At 36.6% G+C, this 21,515-nt stretch overlaps 1 protein-coding gene across 1 annotated transcript in view; it reads left to right on the forward strand.

Moving 5' to 3' along the window:
• Frem2 (FRAS1 related extracellular matrix 2) overlaps positions 1-19,296 on the forward strand; it is a 162,554-nt gene extending 143,258 nt beyond the window's left edge. The window contains exons 17-24 of the mRNA XM_026408751.2: positions 9,454-9,646; positions 10,991-11,095; positions 12,500-12,627; positions 12,727-12,861; positions 13,582-13,708; positions 14,537-14,724; positions 14,956-15,102; positions 16,457-19,296. Of these exons, the coding sequence (XP_026264536.2) occupies positions 9,454-9,646; positions 10,991-11,095; positions 12,500-12,627; positions 12,727-12,861; positions 13,582-13,708; positions 14,537-14,724; positions 14,956-15,102; positions 16,457-16,969 (1,536 nt within the window). The 3' untranslated portion in view covers positions 16,970-19,296. The remainder of the gene's footprint in view (positions 1-9,453; positions 9,647-10,990; positions 11,096-12,499; positions 12,628-12,726; positions 12,862-13,581; positions 13,709-14,536; positions 14,725-14,955; positions 15,103-16,456) is intronic.
• The last annotated feature ends 2,219 nt before the right edge of the window (positions 19,297-21,515 follow it).

Genomic DNA, 21,515 nt, shown 5'->3' on the forward strand with positions numbered 1-21,515 from the left:
ATATAAATATGTTGAGTATAGGCTAAGATTGTAATGCATATTTGAACTAAAAGCAATGCTCTGTCTTACTTGGACTGAATAAAGAGTTATAAAAGTAGGTTTGTACATTAAAGTAGTAAGGGGTATGCAGAATATAACTTTTTTATCTTTCAAGATTTAGCCAAGATGAGGCTCAATTCCTAATGGAATCCACAGTACCTAAATTCCTTTAGGCTTCTTTCCTAAGGTGTTAAAATATAAAGCAAGTAGTAGAGAAAGAAAAGTCAGTGATAACTCATTATCAGTTTAATCCCATGGCAAAGCTGTGGGCCTTGACAATCTCAGCTGGTGCTGATGTTGAATTGAGCAGCCACATGTGATGTCTGGAGCTTCGAACTAAAGGTCGTGAGACTTCATCTTAACAGCCTCCTTTAAAAGCAGTAACCCTTGGTAACTTGCACAAATAAGGGGAAATGCCAAATAAAAACACCAACATAAAGTCAACGTGAAATAGTGGTACAAAACCTGGATACTGGGATCAATCTAATGGAGACCCAAACTTGGTTCTAATATACTCTTCCTATGTTTTCTTGGGTAAGTTACTTAAGCCCTCATAAATGACAGCTCTTCATTTCCTTCTGTCCCAACCTGTCTTAGCCACGTGAAAAAAAAAAAAAAAAACATGATAAAATATCCAATCCCCAGAATAAATACAAAGGTTCATTTTACTAACTCTATCTCAAAAAAGTTTCCTTTATAGATCAAATCTCTCTAGTTCCTTTAGCTCCTCCTCACAGAGCCTATTTTTAAATCCATTATTGAATCACTCTGCTTTCTCTTCTGATTGCTCTGTTCTCAGGAAATTGGTCAAGTCATGGAATGTTTTCTGTCTTCTCCATAAAATGGCAACATTGTCTTGTCTTTTTATATAAGTGACTCAGCCACCCTCTTCTACTTAAAACCTTGCACTTACCCTGCCTAAGCTTTATTCCTTTGTGTCTGTATAGTTCTCCAATGTGTCAAGGTCATTTTGAATTCAGAGCTTGCCCTTTAAGTGTTCAATCCTCAGAACATATCAGCCTATATAAAATGCTCGCCTAAACTGACTCTTCTTTCCTTGGTTCTTAAATTCCAATTCTTCTATTGAATTCTTTAAGTTTAAAACATTTTTTTTCTTCTCATGACCTCTAATGACCAGAAGAGTCATTGCTCTGCTTTTGTAGTTAAGCTACCTGGCAACTATAGATTTCAGTTACATTCCACCAGATCAAAAGGCATATGTGTGACATAATACTTAGGAAAAAGAAAGAGCATCATATGAGAAAATTGTGACAGCACCCAGTTCTGAACTAATTTGTTTTACCTTTTGTAGTAGATAACCAGCTTGTATAAGTTCCTTCTGAAGGGATTCTTCTATGTAGGCATTTTTGAAAATAAATTTAATAGCATACACCATGATGATCAATATCATAGAGATGAACAGATTATTGTAACTCATTGAGATTTCAGGACCTTGTTATGAAATTATAAAATGATCAGTTTAATCTAACTGGTAAAACAAGCTCATAAAACATGTTGCTATGGGCTGAAGCATAGCAATGCACAACCCACCTGCCCCTACTTTCTTCCTTGGGCTTTGACTTGTATTTCTCCACTATCAATATCCATTGATATTCTCCCACATTGTCCCCACAACACACATACATATTGCTTGCATATAGGTGAAGGAGTAGAAAATAAAAATTAAAGTAGAAGAAAGCTAACCTGCTGAGATATTTTCTTACTTTTCCTCGATTAGATTTTGGGTTCCAGAGAAGAAAATGAAATCTCTAATAATAGTATTATCAATTAACAATGATAATAATCATAATAGCTAACATATATTTAATATTCACTATGAATCTACCATTCGTTTAAATACTTTGTATATTTTCACTCATGCTAATCTCACAACAACCCTCTGAGATGAGTACTATTTTTGTCCCCTCCTTACAGATAAGATGCTGAAGCAGAGAGAATTTCGATAACTTGCCCAAGTTCATGTAGCTAGTAAGCCTAGGCTCCTAACTACATCATAATGCTTATCTGGGTATTTATTTAACTGAGTGAGTGAATGTGAAGAATGGATATGGTCACAGATGCAGTTGCAAGGAAGCCAAATGAATGTTTCCCTTTGTTCCTGATACAAGAATGCTGCCCATTAGCAATCATGAAAATATGCACCAGGTTATGCTCACACCCACTGTTGATAAAACGGAGCAAACTCACATCCCAACAGTAGTGATCCTCTAAGGGCAGACATCTCAATTTTAAATGCAGACATATTTCATGTGATGGCACCTGAAGAAAAACAAAGGAAAAGTGCAGAGAATAGATTCTACTTTAGAATTTCATGAAAGTCTTCCAACCTCTCACATTTCTGCATTTTGAATGTGAAAACAGGCAAAAATAAATTGGAGCCCTCAGTGTGCATGATGTGTGCTTTTGAGTAGCTTCATTTCAAGTGGTTTTATCAGCCTCCTCTGTAAGCTGCACAAGCAGGTATATTTGTCCTCTGCAGAGCCATAGAGACGTGGCCAAGCACCTAGCAGACATTACTTCCCTTTCTAGTCCTTTCTTAGACTTGGCATTTTATTTATTTATTAATTTTAAAGAGAGAGAGAGAGAGAGAGAATTTTTTAATTTTTTTTTTTAGTTTTCGGTAGACACAACATCTTTATTTTATTTTTTTATGTGGTGCTGAGGATCAAACCCAGCGCCCTGCGCATGCCAGGCAAGAGCGCTACTGCTAGAGCCACATCCCCAGCCCAGACTTGGCATTTTAGATTAAGGTAATCACTGTGCAAACAACTTTTATTAACCTGTAATTGCTTCTGCCAGAAGCTATGAGATGGGGAACTGATTTTTTTCTTTATGTGTTTTTAGTAGATAAAGCTAGCACCATGAAATATTGCCAAGTTCTTGCCTCTGTGTGTGTGATTAGAGATCTGTTTCTGACAGATTCTAAAAGCGTTTTCTGCCTTCATCAACCACCCAGTTTAGATTATTTATCATATAAAGAGGAGTTACCAAAGTGAAGGAATCACCTGGAAAATCCAGGATAGTTATCGGTTGACTTTTTTATGCAGTCTGACTACAATGATCTGCTGCTGCTATCAAGATTTTATCAGTTTTGGCCATCTTATTCATTTGTACATTCATTCATTAAAGAAAGTATCCATGAACGCCGAATCTGTGCCAAGGAACATATCAGATACCGGGAGAGGACACTAGACAGAGCTTACAGTTTCAATGATACAAAGTGAAAAGATTTAGACCATTACTTGTGTAAAAGTTAAGAATTCCACTTGCCAAGAAAATGAAATTTTGAATTTCTAAAATTTTTAATCATTAGTTTCTAAAATATAAAAGCAGAGCCATAACAGGAAAAGAAAAATGTAGATGAAACAAATTATTTGATTCCACCTTTATGTGTGCCTGTGTTTCATTAAAAAATGATGATAATAAAGTTGTTTGGGTATGCAATGAAAAACACTCTTGATACAAAATAGTTATTAACATTAAACTAAGATTTTAAAAGAATTGGATATTTTTTGTGATTTTTTTCATGAAAACAAGTTCTTTAAAAAATAAAAGATGTTCTTTTACCTTTTATCAGCTATATTGCAAGGTAAGAATCTTAACTTTCACCTTGTTAGGTAAACATCAACTGATAACATGGTTCAATGTGTATGAACAAGCTGCAGAAATGCAACCCAGTTACAGTTTGTACTTAAGACATGAAATTGCAATGAATTTGTGAGAAGATATGACATGATTTTAGAAAAGTATAGAAAAAACTTCTAGTTGCTTTGTTTGATGAATAATTTGCCTTCTTTTTACTGGTGTGTTTGATTTTCAAACATGGACTTTGAGGCTGGAATATGCTTTATTGAGGTCATCTGTTTTCATCCCATTACTTTGCATTTAGTGCACTGATTCTCTTTTAAGTATAAGCTTTAAATCATTTTGCAAGAAATAGCAAGAGAAATCCAAAATGTATAACTTTAACAAACTTTCTGTGTTGCTTCCTGTTTTGTCAAATTTACCAATTAATTTTTTAACCATGTGTGTGTTTTAATGAAATATCATTGTGGACATCTAGGGAACTAAAAAGGTAGAAAGAAAGAAAAAATACCTTACCTATTATCCCACTATTGCTGTACAAAGACATAATATTTCTAGTTTCCTTTTAATATGCATCACATTTTTAAGTGCAGTGGCATAATAGTTATTATAACATTTTGTATTCTGCTTTTTAACCTAACATGGGCATTTGCCACGACAAGGAACATTCTTCAGATCTATGACTTTTGATAGCTACACGATACTCACATGTATGGTTGAATTCAGCCATCACACTGAATTCAACCATCTTTTTGTTATTGGTCATTTAAATCATTTATAATTCTTTCATTCTAACTATCCCATAGAGTGCTCCTTGCCGCAAAAGAATTTGTGGACCAATATTGACACCTATTCCAGGGTTTTCACCTGCCTCTCTGATAAACAGACCTTACCTAAACCATGCAGCTAAGCATACCTGGAGTTATTGAAATTGATGAACTTTTTTTTCCACATTCACAAACACCACCATCTTGATGCAACATGTTGATGTTTCTGGCAACCAAAGAAGCAACAGAAAGATATTTCAACCAGTGGAAAATTCCCAGCAGTGATAGCCCTCAGATCAGGTTAGTTTTTAATCTGTGAGGCAAATACAAACCACCTATCTTAGATAAAGGTGCAGAATGCACCTACTGGTAAAAATAGTTTTAAATGATTTTTATTTTGAATATGTGTGAGGTAGTTGAAGAAATTGAGGATAGAGGTTTACATCTGCACCGTCCAAACTGATAGCCCCAGCCAGGGTGCAGGTAAAATACATACCAGCTTTCAAAGATTTCATGTAAAAAAGAATGTAGAATATCTTACCAAAAATTATCTTACATTGATTACATATTAAAATGTAATCTTTGATATATTGGGCTAAGTTAACTGTATAATTGAAATTAATTTCACCTTTTTTTTTTTACTTTTTCAAATGTATCTATGAAAAAATTTAAAATTATATTTGTGACTCATAATATATTTTTATGGAACAACACTGGTGTATGTACTTGGATGTTAGTATATATACATATATACTTCTTGTATGTTTACTTATATGAGAATTTTACAACAGACACACACACTAACACACACACATTTATATATCATATTTTATGAGAAGTTTAAAATGTAAGTTGGATAGTTACAACTGTAGGCCCAAAATAAGCGAAGAATTAAAACTACTGCAATTTTCCTTAACATGAGTTCCCACCTCAGAAAATATTACGAGTACAGTTTTTCTTTGGGGGCACAGTCTTTCTCTCTGTTCGTCCTTTTCTGTATGCATCTCACACTGATTAGCAGACATTCTCTTAGGCAGATAATATACTCCCCAAATACATACTTGCTACTTAGTAATAGTAATATAAATTTGACAAGGTGTTACCTTTTCCAGGGCATTTAGATTCTACACTTTCTCTTTAAATATAGTATATAAAGTGTTGTTTCCCATTGTTGAAAAAGCTTCAAAGGTCAGCAAGGACACATGGAATCATTCACTGTGTCTCCATTTAAGATTTGCCGTTTTTAATATAAATGAATACCTTAAAAATTCCTGTGTTACAGCAGGCCAAAAGGAAATTGAGTGCTATCTTTAAAGTGACATCTAAAGTTAAATTGATTACATCTCATGCTTCAATTAAAAAAAAAAAAAAACAGGTGACCTGGAGGATCAAGGTCATTCCATTTAGGCTCCAGTTCCTCAAGACAGAGATTCTTTTTTTTTTTATTGGTTGTTAAAAACATTACAAAGCTCATGACATATCATCTTTCATACATTTGATTCAAGTGAGTTATGAACTCCCATTTTTACCCCAAATACAAATTGCAGAATCACATCAGTTACACATTCACATTTTTACATAATGGCATATTAGTGTCTGTTGTATTCTGCTACCTTTCCTATCCTCTACTATCCCCCCTCCCCTCCCCTCCCATCTTCCCTCTCTACCTTATCTGCTGTTGTTCAGTTCTCTCCCTTGTTTTTCCCCCCTTTCCCCTCACAACCTCTTATATGTGACTTCGTATAACGTTGAGGGTTTCCTTCCGTTTCCATGCTATTTCCCTTCTCTCTCCCTTTCCCTCCCACTACTCGTCTCTGTTTAATGTTAATCTTTTCCTCATGCTCTTCCTCCCTGCTCAGTTCTTAGTTGCTCTCCTTAAATCAAAGAAGACATTTGGCATTTGTTTTTTAAGTATTGGCTAGCTTCACTTAGCATAATCTGCTCTAATTCCATCCATTTCGATGCAAATTCCATGATTTTGTCATTTTTTAGTGCTGCGGTAATACTCCACTGTGTATAAATGCCACATTTTTTTTATCCATTCATCTATTGAAGGGCATCTAGGTTGGTTCCACAGTCTAGCTATTGTGAATTGTGCTGCTATGATCATTGATGTGGCAGTATCCCTATAGTAAGCTCTTTTAAGGTCCTCAGGGAATAGTCTGAGAAGGGCGATAGCTGGGTCAAATGGCGGTTCCATTCCCAGCTTTCCCAGGAATCTCCATACTGCTTTCCATATTGGCCACACCAATTTGCAGTCCCACCAGCAATGTACAAGTGTACCCTTTTCCCCACATCCTCGCCAGCACTTGTTGTTGTTTGACTTCATAGTGGCTGCCAATCTTACTGGAGTGAGATGGTATCTTAGGGTGGTTTTGATTTGCATTCTCTGACTGCTAGAGATGGTGAGCATTTTTTAATGTACTTGTTGATTGATTGTATGTCCTCCTCTGAGAAGTGTCTGTTCAGGTCCTTGGCCCATTTGTTGATTGGGTTATTTGTTATCTTATTGTTTAATTTTTTGAGTTCTTTGTATATTCTGGAAATTAGGGCTCTATCTGAAGTGTGAGGAGTAAAGATTTGTTCCCAGGATGTGGGGCTCCCTATTTACTTCTCTTATTGTTTCTTTTGCTGAGAAAAAAACTTTTTAGTTTAAGTAAGTCCCATTTGTTTATTCTTGTTATTAACTCTTGGGCTATGGGCGTCCTATTAAGGAATTTGGAGCCCGACCCCACAATATGTAGATAGGAGCCAACTTTTTCTTCTATCAGGCGTAGAGTCTCTGATTTGATATCAAGCTCTTTGATCCATTTTGAGTTAACTTTTGTGCATGGCAAGAGAAAGGGGTTCAGCTTCATTTTGTTGCTTATGGATTTCCAGTTTTCCCAGCACCATTTGTTGAAGAAGCTATCCTTCCTCCATTGCATGCTTTTAGCCCCTTTATCAAGTATAAGAAAGTTGTAATTTTGTGGATTGTTCTCAAGACAGAGATTCTAAGTAGACAAAAAGAAGACTTGGCCAAGGATAATCAGAAAATGAGATCAGATGCTAATTTCATGTCTTGAGATGATCAATTTCTAATTCACCATAAGAATCAAACAAAATCAAATAAGAATTAGTCGTGGAGTTCTATCCCAATTATTCATAGCAAGTGAATGTTAACAATTCCCTTCAAAATAATACACTGAGTAATGGTATACCATTGGCAAAAATCATAAAGTTTAATTTGAAATTCACAACTGAATTTCTGGTTGCTTTTGAAAACCTCAGGAAGAAATATGAATCATAATGACCACTTCTTGCAGATTGATTTAATTACCCTCCATTACACTGCCATTCTTGGAAAACTGTCTCTCACAGAATTTGTATTGCAAGGAACCTTCTTTGCTGCCCAGATTAACAGGAAATGGGAAGTGTTAGCTTCTACAGAGCTGGGAATCCACTTTATTGGTTGATGGTTCTCATTTTATATATTTTTATTAGTGATTCCGGTGATCATTTTTGTGACGTGAGTTCACTATTAACTCCATGGTGGCATGCCATATTAGAGTTTTCCTGATTGAAATTATTTGCTCACTTGGGTACTGATTCCTCTTGTCAACTCGGCATAGAGAAATGAGACTATTATCTCCCAGCTGGCTTTGAACTTCTAAAGAGTGTGACCTGACCTAAGTCCATTTCCACTGGCACAGAAGATAATAGTCGGGTTTGTCCTGCTGTTCTTCAGAGAATTAGAGCTATGATAGTTTTTGTTAGATGATGTTTGGACTGTTGCCAGCTTTGTTTGGAATGTGATTAAATCATAGTAAGAGTAGAAAAAGCATAGACCAGAAGCTGGATTCTAATTTTGGTGGGGCCACTCAGGACCTTTAAAGTATCCTGGGAGAAATGTACCTTATTTCTTCAAGAGGATTTTCCTGTCTCTTTCTCTGTCTTTTCATTGCCTATCCACCCATCCAATCGCCCACACATACAACATAAATATAATTATGGAGGAGAGTGAAAATATTAAATAGCTTTTTTTTGGAATCTAGTACATTGTCTGAAATGTGATCAGTACCAATAAATAAATATTACTTTAATCTCCAGTACTCCCAGTCCACCTGCTAAGGATCTGAAGAGGAAAAGTATAAAGACACTTTACTGAAAATAATTATTTATTTTTTTGCAACTAATTATTCTTAGGTCATCTTAAATGTTCCATGTCATTATTAAATATGTTTGTTTACAAATCTTCGATGCTTTGTCTCATCTTCCTCTGTTTAACTAAAAAGAAAAGTAGCTTACAGCAGCATTTTTCATTATAACCCCAAACTGACAACAACCCAAATGCCCATCCACTAATGAATGAATAAATAAAATATAATGTATACACAAAATGGGCTGCTATTCAGTTATAAAAGGAAATGAAGTATTGAAACACAGCCACCCTGAAAACATGCTAAGTGAAAGAAGTCCATTCCAAAAGGCCACAATTATATGAATCCATTTTTACCAAATGTCCAGAAGAGGCCATGCATGGAGACACAAAAGTAGACTAGTGTTTCAGGAACTGTGGGTAGAAGGGATTGGGGGATGGGGGGACTGCTGATGGGTACCAGTTCTTTGGGCAGGTGACAAAAAAATATTCTGAAATTAGTTGTGATGATACTTGTACAACTCCTTGAATATACTAAAAACTACTGATTTTTCCACTTTAAGCAATACCGATATATGAACTATCTTAAGAAAGCTGCTACAAAATCAAAAGGACTGTGTGAGCATACTGTGCTCAAAATAATGTTCATCCTAAGCATTTCTTTTGCATAACCCTTTGCTGCAAATCAAGGTGGTAGTAACAATGGTTTAATGGATCCAAAGTTAAGAGAGGGGGGGAAACAGTGTTACGGAATGAATGCTGTCATTTCCTTTCCTCAGTGACTTAATGTGAAATCCTCAGTTAAGTCTAAGGAGAAGACGACTTGTACAAAATCGGCTCCTCTAGTTAACACAGGATCATCGTGTTGATAGGTATGATTTTAAAATGATTTTATTGTTTCAGGTCCTAAACCTAGTGCAGTCTTACGTGACCCTTCGAGTACCTCTGTATGTTTCCTACGTGTTCCACTCCCCAGTGGGAGTAGGTGGCTGGCAGCATTTTGATTTGAAGTCGGAGCTGCGTCTGACTTTTGTGTATGACACTGCCATCTTGTGGAGCAATGGGATTGGCAGCCCACCAGGAGCCGAACTCCAAGGTGCGTGCATCGGACAGGCACTCCACAGTTTTCTTACCCACTTGCATTACTGAAGAGAATTGAGTGTGGGTGTTTGTTTTGGCTTGGTTTGTTCACTGTAGCTAATGAACATAGAAGCAACTTCAAGATTTTTTTCTTTTTCTCTTCAGTACTGAGGTCATTTCCATTTTGTGGTGGACAGAATTTTGTTTAATGAGATCATAGCAATGCCTCGAATTTTGTATATGTGACTATTAAATATAGCTTTCTGCATTCCATGGGTGTTTTATTCCCAACAATCCATCTTGGATGATTAGCCATTGATGTATATTTCCCTTGGGTTCTAGAAAATGGATAGAGAAACTAGCTGTGTGATTTCAGGTATGTCGTTTAACCTTTCTGGGATGCACAAAACTTCTAATATCTCTTAGCCTATTTAAGATTCTATTATTCTGTGATACTATAGCCAAATATCTTAAAACACAAGTCTTTGAATGCTTAAGATCCATTGGCAGATTCAAAATTTTATTTCAAACTCTGTGAGAATAATAACTCAAAGTCTATCGGCTTAAAGTTCATTACTCCATTGTAGATGAGGACTTTTTCTTTTCAGACACACCTTATTGTTCTGGTTCTAAGAATGTTATAGCTTTGTGCTGAAACTTCATTACTAGCCAGAAAGAAAGCAGAGTAGGTAGCATATCTCCATCATAAATATACTGTCCTGAACAGATTAAAATAACCATAAAGCTATGTGACAAGTAACCTGATCACGCTAAGGAATCACTCCAGATATGTCCAGTATTTTAATTCCACATCTCACCTTAGATGGATATTTAAGTGAATCTTAATGATTATCCTCCCTTGGTTCTCAGTGTGTGCATAAGGATCTCATTTCTTTCTTATATGTGGAACTAAATTTTGCCAAACTATTAAATGTCTTGGGAAAGCATCAAAGTTTTCTTTAAGCCTGTAAAATTTGCAGTCATTTTGGAGAACACAACCCCATTTCCACTTAGATGTCCAAAGCTCTATATGATTTTGACAAGTTTATCGTGTCTCTCAGTTTACAGCTTCATTTTTGTAGACTAAACTTAAAAAAAAAAAGCTCTTTCTACTGTAATCAATCTGTGTGTTTCATAGTGAACTGACACTACCTAATTCATTTCACCTCCCTTTTAGATGTCTTTTCTCTTTAGAAAATAAATAAATCTCTCTCTCTAATTATTCAGATTTCTTCTGATAATATCCTTCACCTGTGGTGCTTAAAGATGAGAAAAATTTTATTTTGTTTTTGGAAAGAATCAGTACATTAGGAGTCTCTGCTCACCTGTATTTCCGCTCTGTGTGCTGTTCCCATTGTAGGGTCTCTCTACCCAACGAGCATGCGCATCAGGGAAGAGGGGCGCCTGGCTGTGAACTTCAAGACCCAGGCTCAGTTCCATGGCTTGTTTGTGCTGTCACATCCCGGTAAGCGCCACTATCCATTAGTAGTCACTCCCCACACAAGAAAGAGATGAAGTTTCCATACTCACACGTGTTTCGGCAGGCTTGCCTGCTAGCTTTGAAGCCCTAAATTTCAAGTGAATTTTATATGTGCAATTATCTCCTTAAAGGCTTGATAATTGTTTGCTGCTATTTCATCATTCACAAAATTATCATTATGCAGACTCTTGGAGATAGTGGAATGTAAAAGGAAACCTCACAGAGTTCATGTTTAGTAGAGTTTTCCTTATATAAAGAACATGGGGATAACAATTCCTTTCCCCACTTTGCTTCTGTTGTGCCAAAATATATGTATATTTTTTTCCTTTTAAATTTCAGATGATTCATTTAGCAAACACTTCTCCATTTATAGCCCTTTTCTAGGTATTGTGAGAAATCCTTATAAGACAGCCAGAAGTGGTACTTGACTTTCATACTGAAGTTTCAGATGTTTTAACTGCTAGGACTGTCTAGGCAATTTTACTCAATGTGATGGACAGTGCTTTGAGTATGAGTGAGGCTGCAGTCAGTGAAGCCCCATGTTTCCTTGTTTTAAAAAGGACATTTCATTACAAATAATTTGTTTTCCTATTTGACTTTCCATACTACTATAAACTGGTTTGCGTATTTAACTGGAGTGCCAACTTCTGTCAGATTAGAAAGGAAAATTAGTTGACTTTCCTTCTCCATATCCTTCCCTTTTCAGGATGTAAGCCCTAATGAAAGAGAGACCAGAGCTGAATATGCAGGCAAATAAAGAGGGTTCATTGTATTTTTATGAGATTGAGCTACAAGAAAGAACCAAAAGGAATCATTTTGCATTATTGTAATTGACAGTTCTGAAAAAGGAGGATTTCCTGGTCTTTACAGTTCCTTCCCCAGGTCCACCTTTCTCATAAACTGAATCTTTGTTTAGCCTCAGTTGCAGGGAATCTAATTAAATTTAGATCCCATTTGTAGATTGGGGTTGCCCAGCTGTGCAGATGCTAACAGACTATTTGAAGTTCAGCTCACAACGTTGGTGCACAATAAAAACATTCATAGCCACTCTGATCCCTCTGCACTGACACCCTGGAAAGTAGTCCTGAGCAATTTGAGCATTTCTGTACAATTACCTTTTGAGAAAAAATCATAGCAGAAAAGACACTGAATTAACAATCAGAAGTCACACACCCTCTCTGTGTGATGAGCTTGGGACAGTCATGTAATTGCTCTCGGCCCAATTTTTTTTTTTCCTGCAACATGAAGATTACCATACCAACCTTGACTATTTTGCAGACTTATAAGAATACAAGCAAATAATATGTGGTAAGGTATTTTGAACACGAAACTGCTGTGCGCTCTTTCAATGTAACCACTGAATTGTTGTTATTGTTGGCACTTCCCTAGCATCTTTTACCAGCTCAATGATCATGTCAGCTGATCATCCAGGCCTGACCTTTTCCCTCCGCCTTGTAAGGAGTGAACCAACCTATAACCAGCCTATCCAGCAATGGAGCTTTGTCTCTGACTTTGCAGTAAGTAAGGCTTGCTTAATTCTCCTTGTCTGCTGCCTTCGGATTGCACCTTGAGTTTTTAAGTGAAAACTATATAAATGCCTTCTTTCCTTCTCAAAGGTACGTGACTACTCGGGAACCTATACTGTAAAGCTGGTGCCATGCACCACCCCATCCAATCAGGAGTACCGACTGCCAGTCACCTGCAACCCCAGAGAGCCTGTCATCTTTGACCTTGACATCCGATTCCAACAGGTGTGTTTCACAGGGTTACTTATGCCATGACTTGTGGAGTCCCACTTCATTAAAGTCATGGTTTACTTTGATCACTACTCCTTTTTTCACACATGAATGACTTTAATTCTTCTGAGAAAAAAGTAAGTCATATAGGAAGGAAGCAGGGGAAGAAAGAAGGCAAACGGAATTGAATTTTATCTGTTGTTGGTCCTAGATTTTAAATCCATAGATTAAGTTCATGCAGGAGTGATTTTTCTCTTATCTGATCTCATCTTGTCAGCTCCTGCAGTTTGCTACCTCAGAGATTTGAGAACTTTCTCAGAGTTCTGCCCATCTACGTCTCATTCTTAATCTTCAAGGAGAATGAAATCTATAGTTCAAACCACTTTAAAGTACCTAATTGTTATTATGTATTAAATGTTGACCCACCACCAACCATGATATTTTCAGGTTTTTTTGTATGCCCCAATATGCCAGTAGAAATGAGTTCAAGCAATGCTTCTTGGCCCCATTCCAAAAAAAAATGATTTAATCCCAATAGTTTTGCTTTTTCAAGAAGGACAAAAATGAACATAATAATTCCCTAAATTGACTTGATTGGATATGGAGATTGCAGCATGGTGTTTAGTATTCTACAAGGCAGTACACAGTGGACGTGTACGTGAACAGTATGGTGTGTGCTTGTGAATCTTCAGAACCATCAAGAATACATAAAAGGGCTTTCACCCTTGGTTTTAGGTCAGCGATCCAGTGGCAGCTGAATTTAGCCTCAATACTCAGATGTACCTACTCTCCAAGAAGAGTCTCTGGTTGTCTGACGGATCCATGGGATTTGGACAAGAAAGCGATGTTGCTTTTGCAGAAGGTATTACTTCACAAATGAGTAGGGCTGCTGGGTTTGTCCTTGCTTTATTGGGATTGTGTTTGAGGGAAAAAATGACAGCCTCTCCTGTGGATGTAAGAATACAATCGAGTCTTCATCACTCCAGCAGATATGAGGAGTCACTAAAATTGGGCAGATGCCACTGGATGGTGTCTTTATTCTGTTTTTAGCCTCTGTTCACCATAGAGCAGTCTGTGGTTTTTCTTAGATTTTTTTTTTCAGTTTTCACAAATTAAAATACTGCAGCGACATGAGATTGTAAATGCCTCACAAGAAAATATTGTTCCCATCTTTTCTTAATGGTATAGACTCAGCACCTAGAAAAATACCTAGCATACCCAAGAGGTTAGTAATTACTGAGAAATGTGTGATTAAATACCAGGGGGTTTCACTAAACTCTCTTTCCAAAGCAAATAAAGTTAATTAGACTTTTTATTGATGTTTTCCTTTTCAGTGTGATTTTATAGTATATGAGTCTATATCTCACCCACTAAAAAATTAATTTGCGTAAACTGGACTTTAACCACAAGGGGATGTTATGAACATCAAATCATAGGCCAGACTTTCAGATTATTCCCCCTGGTGGTTGAGCGTCGGAGGCTCCATACCTCTCCAGACGGCCTCGGTCATTCTACAAAGTGGTCTTATTGGAGACCTGGGAGTTGACCAGATCCTAACACGAAAAGGCTTTCCATATTTGATGACAGACACAAAGGAAATAATCTCTGGGTCATTATTGTCATAAGCTATAGCATCATTCAGATGTCATCCTATCACAGGAGAGAAATCACATTGCCACGTCTGTTTCAGGTGATATAATTTATGGTCGTGTCATGGTAGATCCTGTCCAGAATCTGGGTGACTCCTTTTACTGCAGCATTGAGAAGGTTTTCCTATGCACTGGAGCTGATGGCTATGTCCCCAAGTACAGTCCAACAAATGAAGAATATGGCTGTTTAGCCGACTCTCCTTCACTTCTGTATAGATTTAAAATTGTGGTAAGTGCTTTCATCTAAACATGAGCTGGATAGATTTTTAAGTCTAAGCCTTTTGGTTCTATACTTTAAAACAATATCATCCTTTTAAATTAAGTCAAATAGTAACATTTTATGTCGATCTGTAAAAGCTTAAAAAGCTTTGTATTTACACACAACTAATAGGAAAACTTATAAGCCCTTGCAAAAATTGGCATTATCTATAGCAACCATCACTTTCCTTATTGCTCTAAGGACAAAGCTCAACCAGAGACACAAGCCACCAGTTTTGGAAATGTCCTCTTTAATGCCAAACTGGCAGTGGATGACCCTGAAGCCATCCTCTTAGTGAATCAGCCTGGCTCTGATGGATTTAAAATCGACTCAACACCACTCTTTCAGGTAGGCCCCAAACAAGCTCCTTTTAAAAAGTTGAATAACCATGTGCAAGACTCTTGACATTTCTGCCTCAGAAGTCTCCTAGATAAATGGAAGTAATAGTAATATTGTACATAGTGAACAGGAACATTTAAGATAATGCAGTCCATAAATTCTAGCTATTATTATTTCTTTTAATGTGTTACTATTTTAAGACTACATGTAATGAAGACTGTTATTCAGCCCAGAATATAGAGCTAAGTCAGACAACTGTATAGTTTGCTTTTCTTATTGAAATATGCCTTCCTGGGGACTTTTCACAGCCAACTTTTGAGAGTGATCTTGCATGAACTGATGGGCTCATAAAAACAATTGTGGGGCTGGGGTTGTGGCTCAGTGGTAGAGCACTCACCTGGCACATGCAAGGGCCTGGGTTCGATCCTCAGCACCACATAAAAAATAAATAAATAAACAGCAGATTGAATAAATGTATTAAAAAAAACAATTGTGCACAATATACAAGATCTCCCTTCTCAAAGATTCTATCCATGAAGATAAAAAATTCTGAGACAAGAGTGCAGAGAGATGCAGGCTGTCCTAATAACACTGAGAATACAAACACAACAAATTCAGAGATGTGTTGGCATTGTGAATCCTTGAGGGAGCAAGTACACCCTTCAGGATAGTTACTGAAAATTATGCAGGCAGGATTTTTGCACAGACAGGAGAATGTTATTCTCATTCAGCCTAAGGAAGAAATCTTAAGAAAGCATATTTGTTATTCTGACTTTTTTCAAACAACAGATCAAAATATGATTTCTTTCTCAATTTTGTTATTATCTCTCAAAACATCTAACTTCTCTAAATCCTGAATGCTTCAAAGAGTCAATCAGAAAATCCCTCCTATTCCCAGACCCTGGAAAAGCTTAAAAGTTAATATTTCCCCACTGTGATCTTATCTATAAAAAAGCAGCAACACATATTGAAAGAACACAGAGGGTCAGATTTGAGATCTGGTTCTAACTCTGCCACTAACTAGTTGGGAGAGATTGATCGAGGCACTGAACTACTGTGTATTCTTCTTTGCTTGTTTTTAAAAGAATAAGCTAGACTATGTACTAAAGAAACTTCTTTACAGCACTCACATTCTGTGACTGCAAATGCTGATGTTCACCAGTGCACGCTTCCTTGAGTTGCACAGAAGTTATCGCAGAGTGCTTTACATTGGAGCCTTGCACCTCTACACTCTCAAAAAGTTATTGAGTAAATTAAGTCAGGCTAAATTATCATGTTTCATTATCTCTAATTTCTCTTGTAAAGAGTCATGAATCAGGTTGTCATAGAATCGTATTTCCTAACAAAAAGGGCTGTTTTCCAGGTTGCTCTGGGCCGAGAATGGTACATACACACAATCTATACAGTAAGATCAAAAGACAACACCAATCGAGGTATCGGCAAAAGAAGTGTAGAGTATGAGTACCACTCTCTGGTGCATCAAGGGAAGCCACAGATAACCACCGGGAGCCTGAAGAAGAGAGAGATCAGGAGCGCTCCCCCACTGGCATGGGACATCGGTGCTGAAAACAACCGAGGGACAAACATCCAGCACATTGCCCTGGACCGCACCAATAAGAGGCAGACCCCCCCAGGGAGAGTCCCCCCCGAAGGCATCCTACCCCGGGAGCTCAACAGTCCCAGCTCTGAGGTCAGTCTGGTCACCATCGTGGGCAGCATCGCGGTGGGATTACTCACCATCTGCCTCGCTGTCATTGCAGCAATGATGTGCAGAAGCAAGAAGAGCGTCAGGGGTAAGGACACTCCGAAGGGCTCTGGCAGCAGCGAGCCCATGATGCCCCCGCAGAGCCACCATAGCGACAGCTCAGAGGTGTGACCGTTGCAGCTAGCATTCAACCTTCTCCTCAAGTGCCTAAGGAAAGACAATAGAACCCCCAATACTTCTGATGGACAGCAGAGAATTGGGGATTTGTGTGATGAAGAAGCTGCTCAGAGAACCCCACTGTACTAATGTCTTTTAATTGAGTTCTGTACATCCAAGGACAAATTCAGACCACATCTTTTATTTTGCCAGAAGGTATCAGTGATGTATTCACACACAGAGCCATGGATGGACAGCAAGGAATGTACTTTCTCTTCTTCTTCCTTTATTTTTTTTTCCCAGCATGTTCTCTCTGCTGTAGAGATGAACAAATTCAAAGGTGCTAACAGACTCTCTCCTGAGTTTAAGAGAAGTCCGTTGTTATTATGTTAGTGTGAACTTGAAAGGTGCAATTATCACATTGTTCATTCATTTGTAACTGATCTTACTAGAAAGGTTTAATTGGTAGCCAATAGGAATGATCTGTTCATTATGACAAGTTTTCATAGGTGAAGACAGCATAGAATTATGACCAGGGCTAGTTTAACCCATAAATCACCTTTTTCTACTATTTGGGAAAGAGTGGATGCAAAGCTAGAGAGGAGCTCACTCACTCACTTGGATTTGAATTGCTTCTCATCTTCCTCAAACCCTTCTTGCTTCATTTGCTTATTTAATTTTAAATTAAACCAAAGAATATGTTCATTCTGGAAGAAAGTTTTTAGAGAGACTGCCCTATTTGCATGTCTAATAAGGAATAGTAGTTTTTTTTGTTTTGTTTTGTTTTGTTGTTTTTTTGCTTAGGAATATACCTTACTGGTGCTGAACATTTGTGGAAAACAAGAGTATTGTTGACATTGACAAAGAAATGCCTTCGCATCAGATTCACTACCAGACAATGTTCTGTAAGAACTGAGCCTAGCTTTTGCAGTATTGAACCCATAAATGATAATAAGAAACATCTTTAGAGATGACAAAGGTGATATTTATTAACATAATATGTATAACCAGGGTGCCTCTGATATCTACTTTATAGAATGAAAGAACATTTCGACACATTGCAAATGAGATTTGTCCTCCGAGTAGCATAACCATACAATAACGTCCAGAACTTAAGATGGCCATAGGAATTTTTATTACACTTCTTGTCAGCATCTGATCCAAATGATGGGAATCTCTGTGGTTGTCTTTCCAGAAATGGTCTTAGATGTGCCAAGCATCATGGATCATATTGTTTTTTGATCCAAGAATAGAGCATCACCCTTGGCATCCCCAGTTCAGTGAACTGCTACAGTGAGGTGCCACTCACTAATTAAAAATATAATCTATAACACTACTAATCAATCACCCCCTCAAACGCAGGGAATTTGAGTGAAATTTCTCGGTTCTCTCAAACCACCTATTGCTTTTCCTGCAAAAAAGAATGTATTTTTTTACCAAATGGCAGAGATTTGGGTTAGAAAAAGAAAATTTCAGTAGTTTAATGACCAGTCTTGCAAAAGCTAGGTAAGCATATTTGAAACAAAAATAAAATCAGGAGAAAAAGAACAATGTCTAAAGATGAACCCTCAAATGTTTCCTGGAATCCCCTTCCACTTCCAACCAGACTCTGGCCAAAGTGAACATTCTAGTGGAATGGAGATTTTTAGAAGGCAAATTTCTTCTCAGGTCATATATGCACATCTTTGCTTGGTGTATCCGTGTACCAACCATCTCTTGGTTTAAAAAACGGAAGCTACATGGTACTGGTAGAGAGGTTAAAAAGTGTCTGATACTTGCCTCCTTTCTTTTAGGCAGCTCTGCACTTTACAAAAGTCTTTTAAATAATAGACTGTAATCTTCTATAGGTGATACATTCTTAATTATCTCCCTTTCTCTTGCTTGACTTCTGGTAGATGCTTTGCTACATCTTTGGCTACCTCACAATTTGTGTGGGAATTAACATCAATTAAACAGCTTCAAATAGTGCATGGACTTTTTTACTTCTTTGCATTGGGTTCAGTTTATGTAGGCAGATGCAACAAGTATTCTCAATCAACTTTCTGATACTTTAGCAGTTAAGAACTCCAGAGCCAATCATGCAATGCAACCTCTGAGTCTCACTGACAAGTGAATACAATATTCAGTGAAGCGTCAATTTAAGTCTGTTTTGAGTCATTGGCCAGGCGGGTTTTACCAGATTACGCTCTGCAATGCATTGGTTAATGAAGCTACTGTCTAGAAATTGGAGAGCTTATTAAATATGAAACAAGTCTATTCTTCCCTAACCAAAAGAAATTCCTTCCTCTCTGCCCATCTCTTCTTTTTCTCTCCCCAGTCTCTTTTTTTTTTTTTATTAGTTACACATGACAGTACAAAGATCTTGGCATATCATATATTTGAATCAAACTTTCAACCCTATTAAAAAGAAAGTAGTCTGGGGAAATATGCAGATATAACTTTCTTACATACAAATTACTTAGGATATATGCATCACTTTTAAAAATTCTAGTTACTAAATATGTGATATAATAAACATTGATCATCTTCAAAATTATTTTAAATAGAAAAAAATAAGGTAATTTTTGTTGTTCAATAAAATTGACCTTTACTTTCAGTATTTTTGTTTTTATAGAAGTATTCTGTTATTATCAGAACAAATACATTAAATAACTTCCATAGAGAACAGGTTCTAGGCAGTAATAGCTCTTTAGTTTCTCGTTATTTTCTGACCCCAATCAATATCTTGTTGATATTACATAATAAAAACAAAAAATAAATATTGCTATTAGTGGCTCTTCTAAGCAGATGAACCATGCAACATTAAAATACATAAGTAAATTTTAGTGATGGTATCATTTAATTTTTTTCCTTTCATTTCTTCAGTTAGCATTTACTGAATGCTCACTTGGAAATGGTTAGCCATTCTGAAAGACTATGTAGAAACCAAGCTACTCTCCTTGTCCACCATAGGTAGGGGTTCTTTCCTTGAACTAAAGTGTCAGGAATTGCATAAGGTTCTCTCCTCGACCAGGGACACACCAGGCAGATCTGTGGACCATGTTTTAAAAAAAAAAAAAAAATCTCTACAGCACCAAAATTAGAGTCCACTCTTTCCCATCTAAAAGAACCCCATGCAAAATATTTCAAATCAATCATTTGATGGATTTGACCTTTACAAACTCATCCAGAGGAAGTACATTGTTGTGCTGTGGGTGGCACTGTATTATCTTTTCTTCTTAGTAGATGATAGGCTCATTTTATTCCAAGAATGGGCTGAACAGGATGAAACTCTTCCTTCTTTAGCATGTCCTCAAATCTCAGCATCTGCCATGTTTGAACCACATGAATAAAGACCAACTAGAATCCTGCTGTCAACTCCCTATGTGGCATGGTGATAAGAGGGAGACTCAATAGGAAGAGATTTAGTTCTATGGGCAGCAACAGAGCTTTATCAAGTCATCTTACCTTTAATTTTTTTCCAGGGTACCCACTCCAAGGTTTACATTGAAAATAGATCTGTGTAAAAATAATTGAGAGCCTTTCCTCATATATCTCAAAATATTTCCAGATAGAGCAATGTGAAAGTACCAACATTAGAACTAAATGTAAGGACACTTAGATTTTAAAAGTTGAAAACTTTATTTTGCAAATATCTATTTAATATTATCTTGGACACCAATTCAGTGCTTTAGTAGGAAAAAGAAAAAATGTTATTGTTAAAAGTGCAAATGTTTTACAAATTGGAAATTTTCATAATTGTATTATTGTGAAAACAAGCATGTTACCATTCTTTAAAACTCTTTCATTTTTCTAGCCATAGTAGCAATAATAAAAGGATGAAAACAAGTCTTTTCACCAAACTTGAGGCACAAGAATGGAACTCAAATGTTCAAATAGTTTAACTTATCAAGAATCAAAAATGTCTAATTTGACAGGAAACTACAAATACTAGTATTCCCTGTGTATCTCTCTCTCTCTCTCTCTCTCTCACACACACACACACACACACACACACACACACACACACACACACACATATGCAAATAAAAATAAACTCGTCATTTCTAAATGAAAATAATCCTAAAGACATAGTTCTAATTGAAATAACTCATGATTATCAAGGTCAACAGAAAGGTCGTTTGTGGGAATGTTAGTCCAAACGTTAATATGTTTTCTCAAGATATTTCCCTAGAATTAATTCTATTATTGCATTGTAATGACAGAAAATTTCAAGGTACTCCTTTCTATTACTTCCCTTTTTCATATCCATTCATATTAAGAAATAAAAGGCTTTGAGATTTGACTAGGTATTTTGGTTAAGACTTTAAAACAGAACAAGATATTTACCTTCCTTCCATCAGAAAGATTACATAGAAACTTTTTAAAAGAAAACTGAACAAAAGTTGATAAAAAACAAAATATACTAAACTAAGTCTCTCTCTTGATTTGATTTTATTGGGAGAAAAATCAGAATATTAAATTTGTAAACTTGTTTTTCAAAAGCATTTAATCTCAATATCTCTCTCTCTCTCTCTCTCTCTCTCTCTCTCTCTCTCTCTCTCTCTCTCTCTCTCTCTCC

Source organism: Urocitellus parryii, chromosome 2 (assembly GCF_045843805.1).
Source record: "Urocitellus parryii isolate mUroPar1 chromosome 2, mUroPar1.hap1, whole genome shotgun sequence".
Taxonomy (NCBI): domain Eukaryota; kingdom Metazoa; phylum Chordata; class Mammalia; order Rodentia; family Sciuridae; genus Urocitellus; species Urocitellus parryii.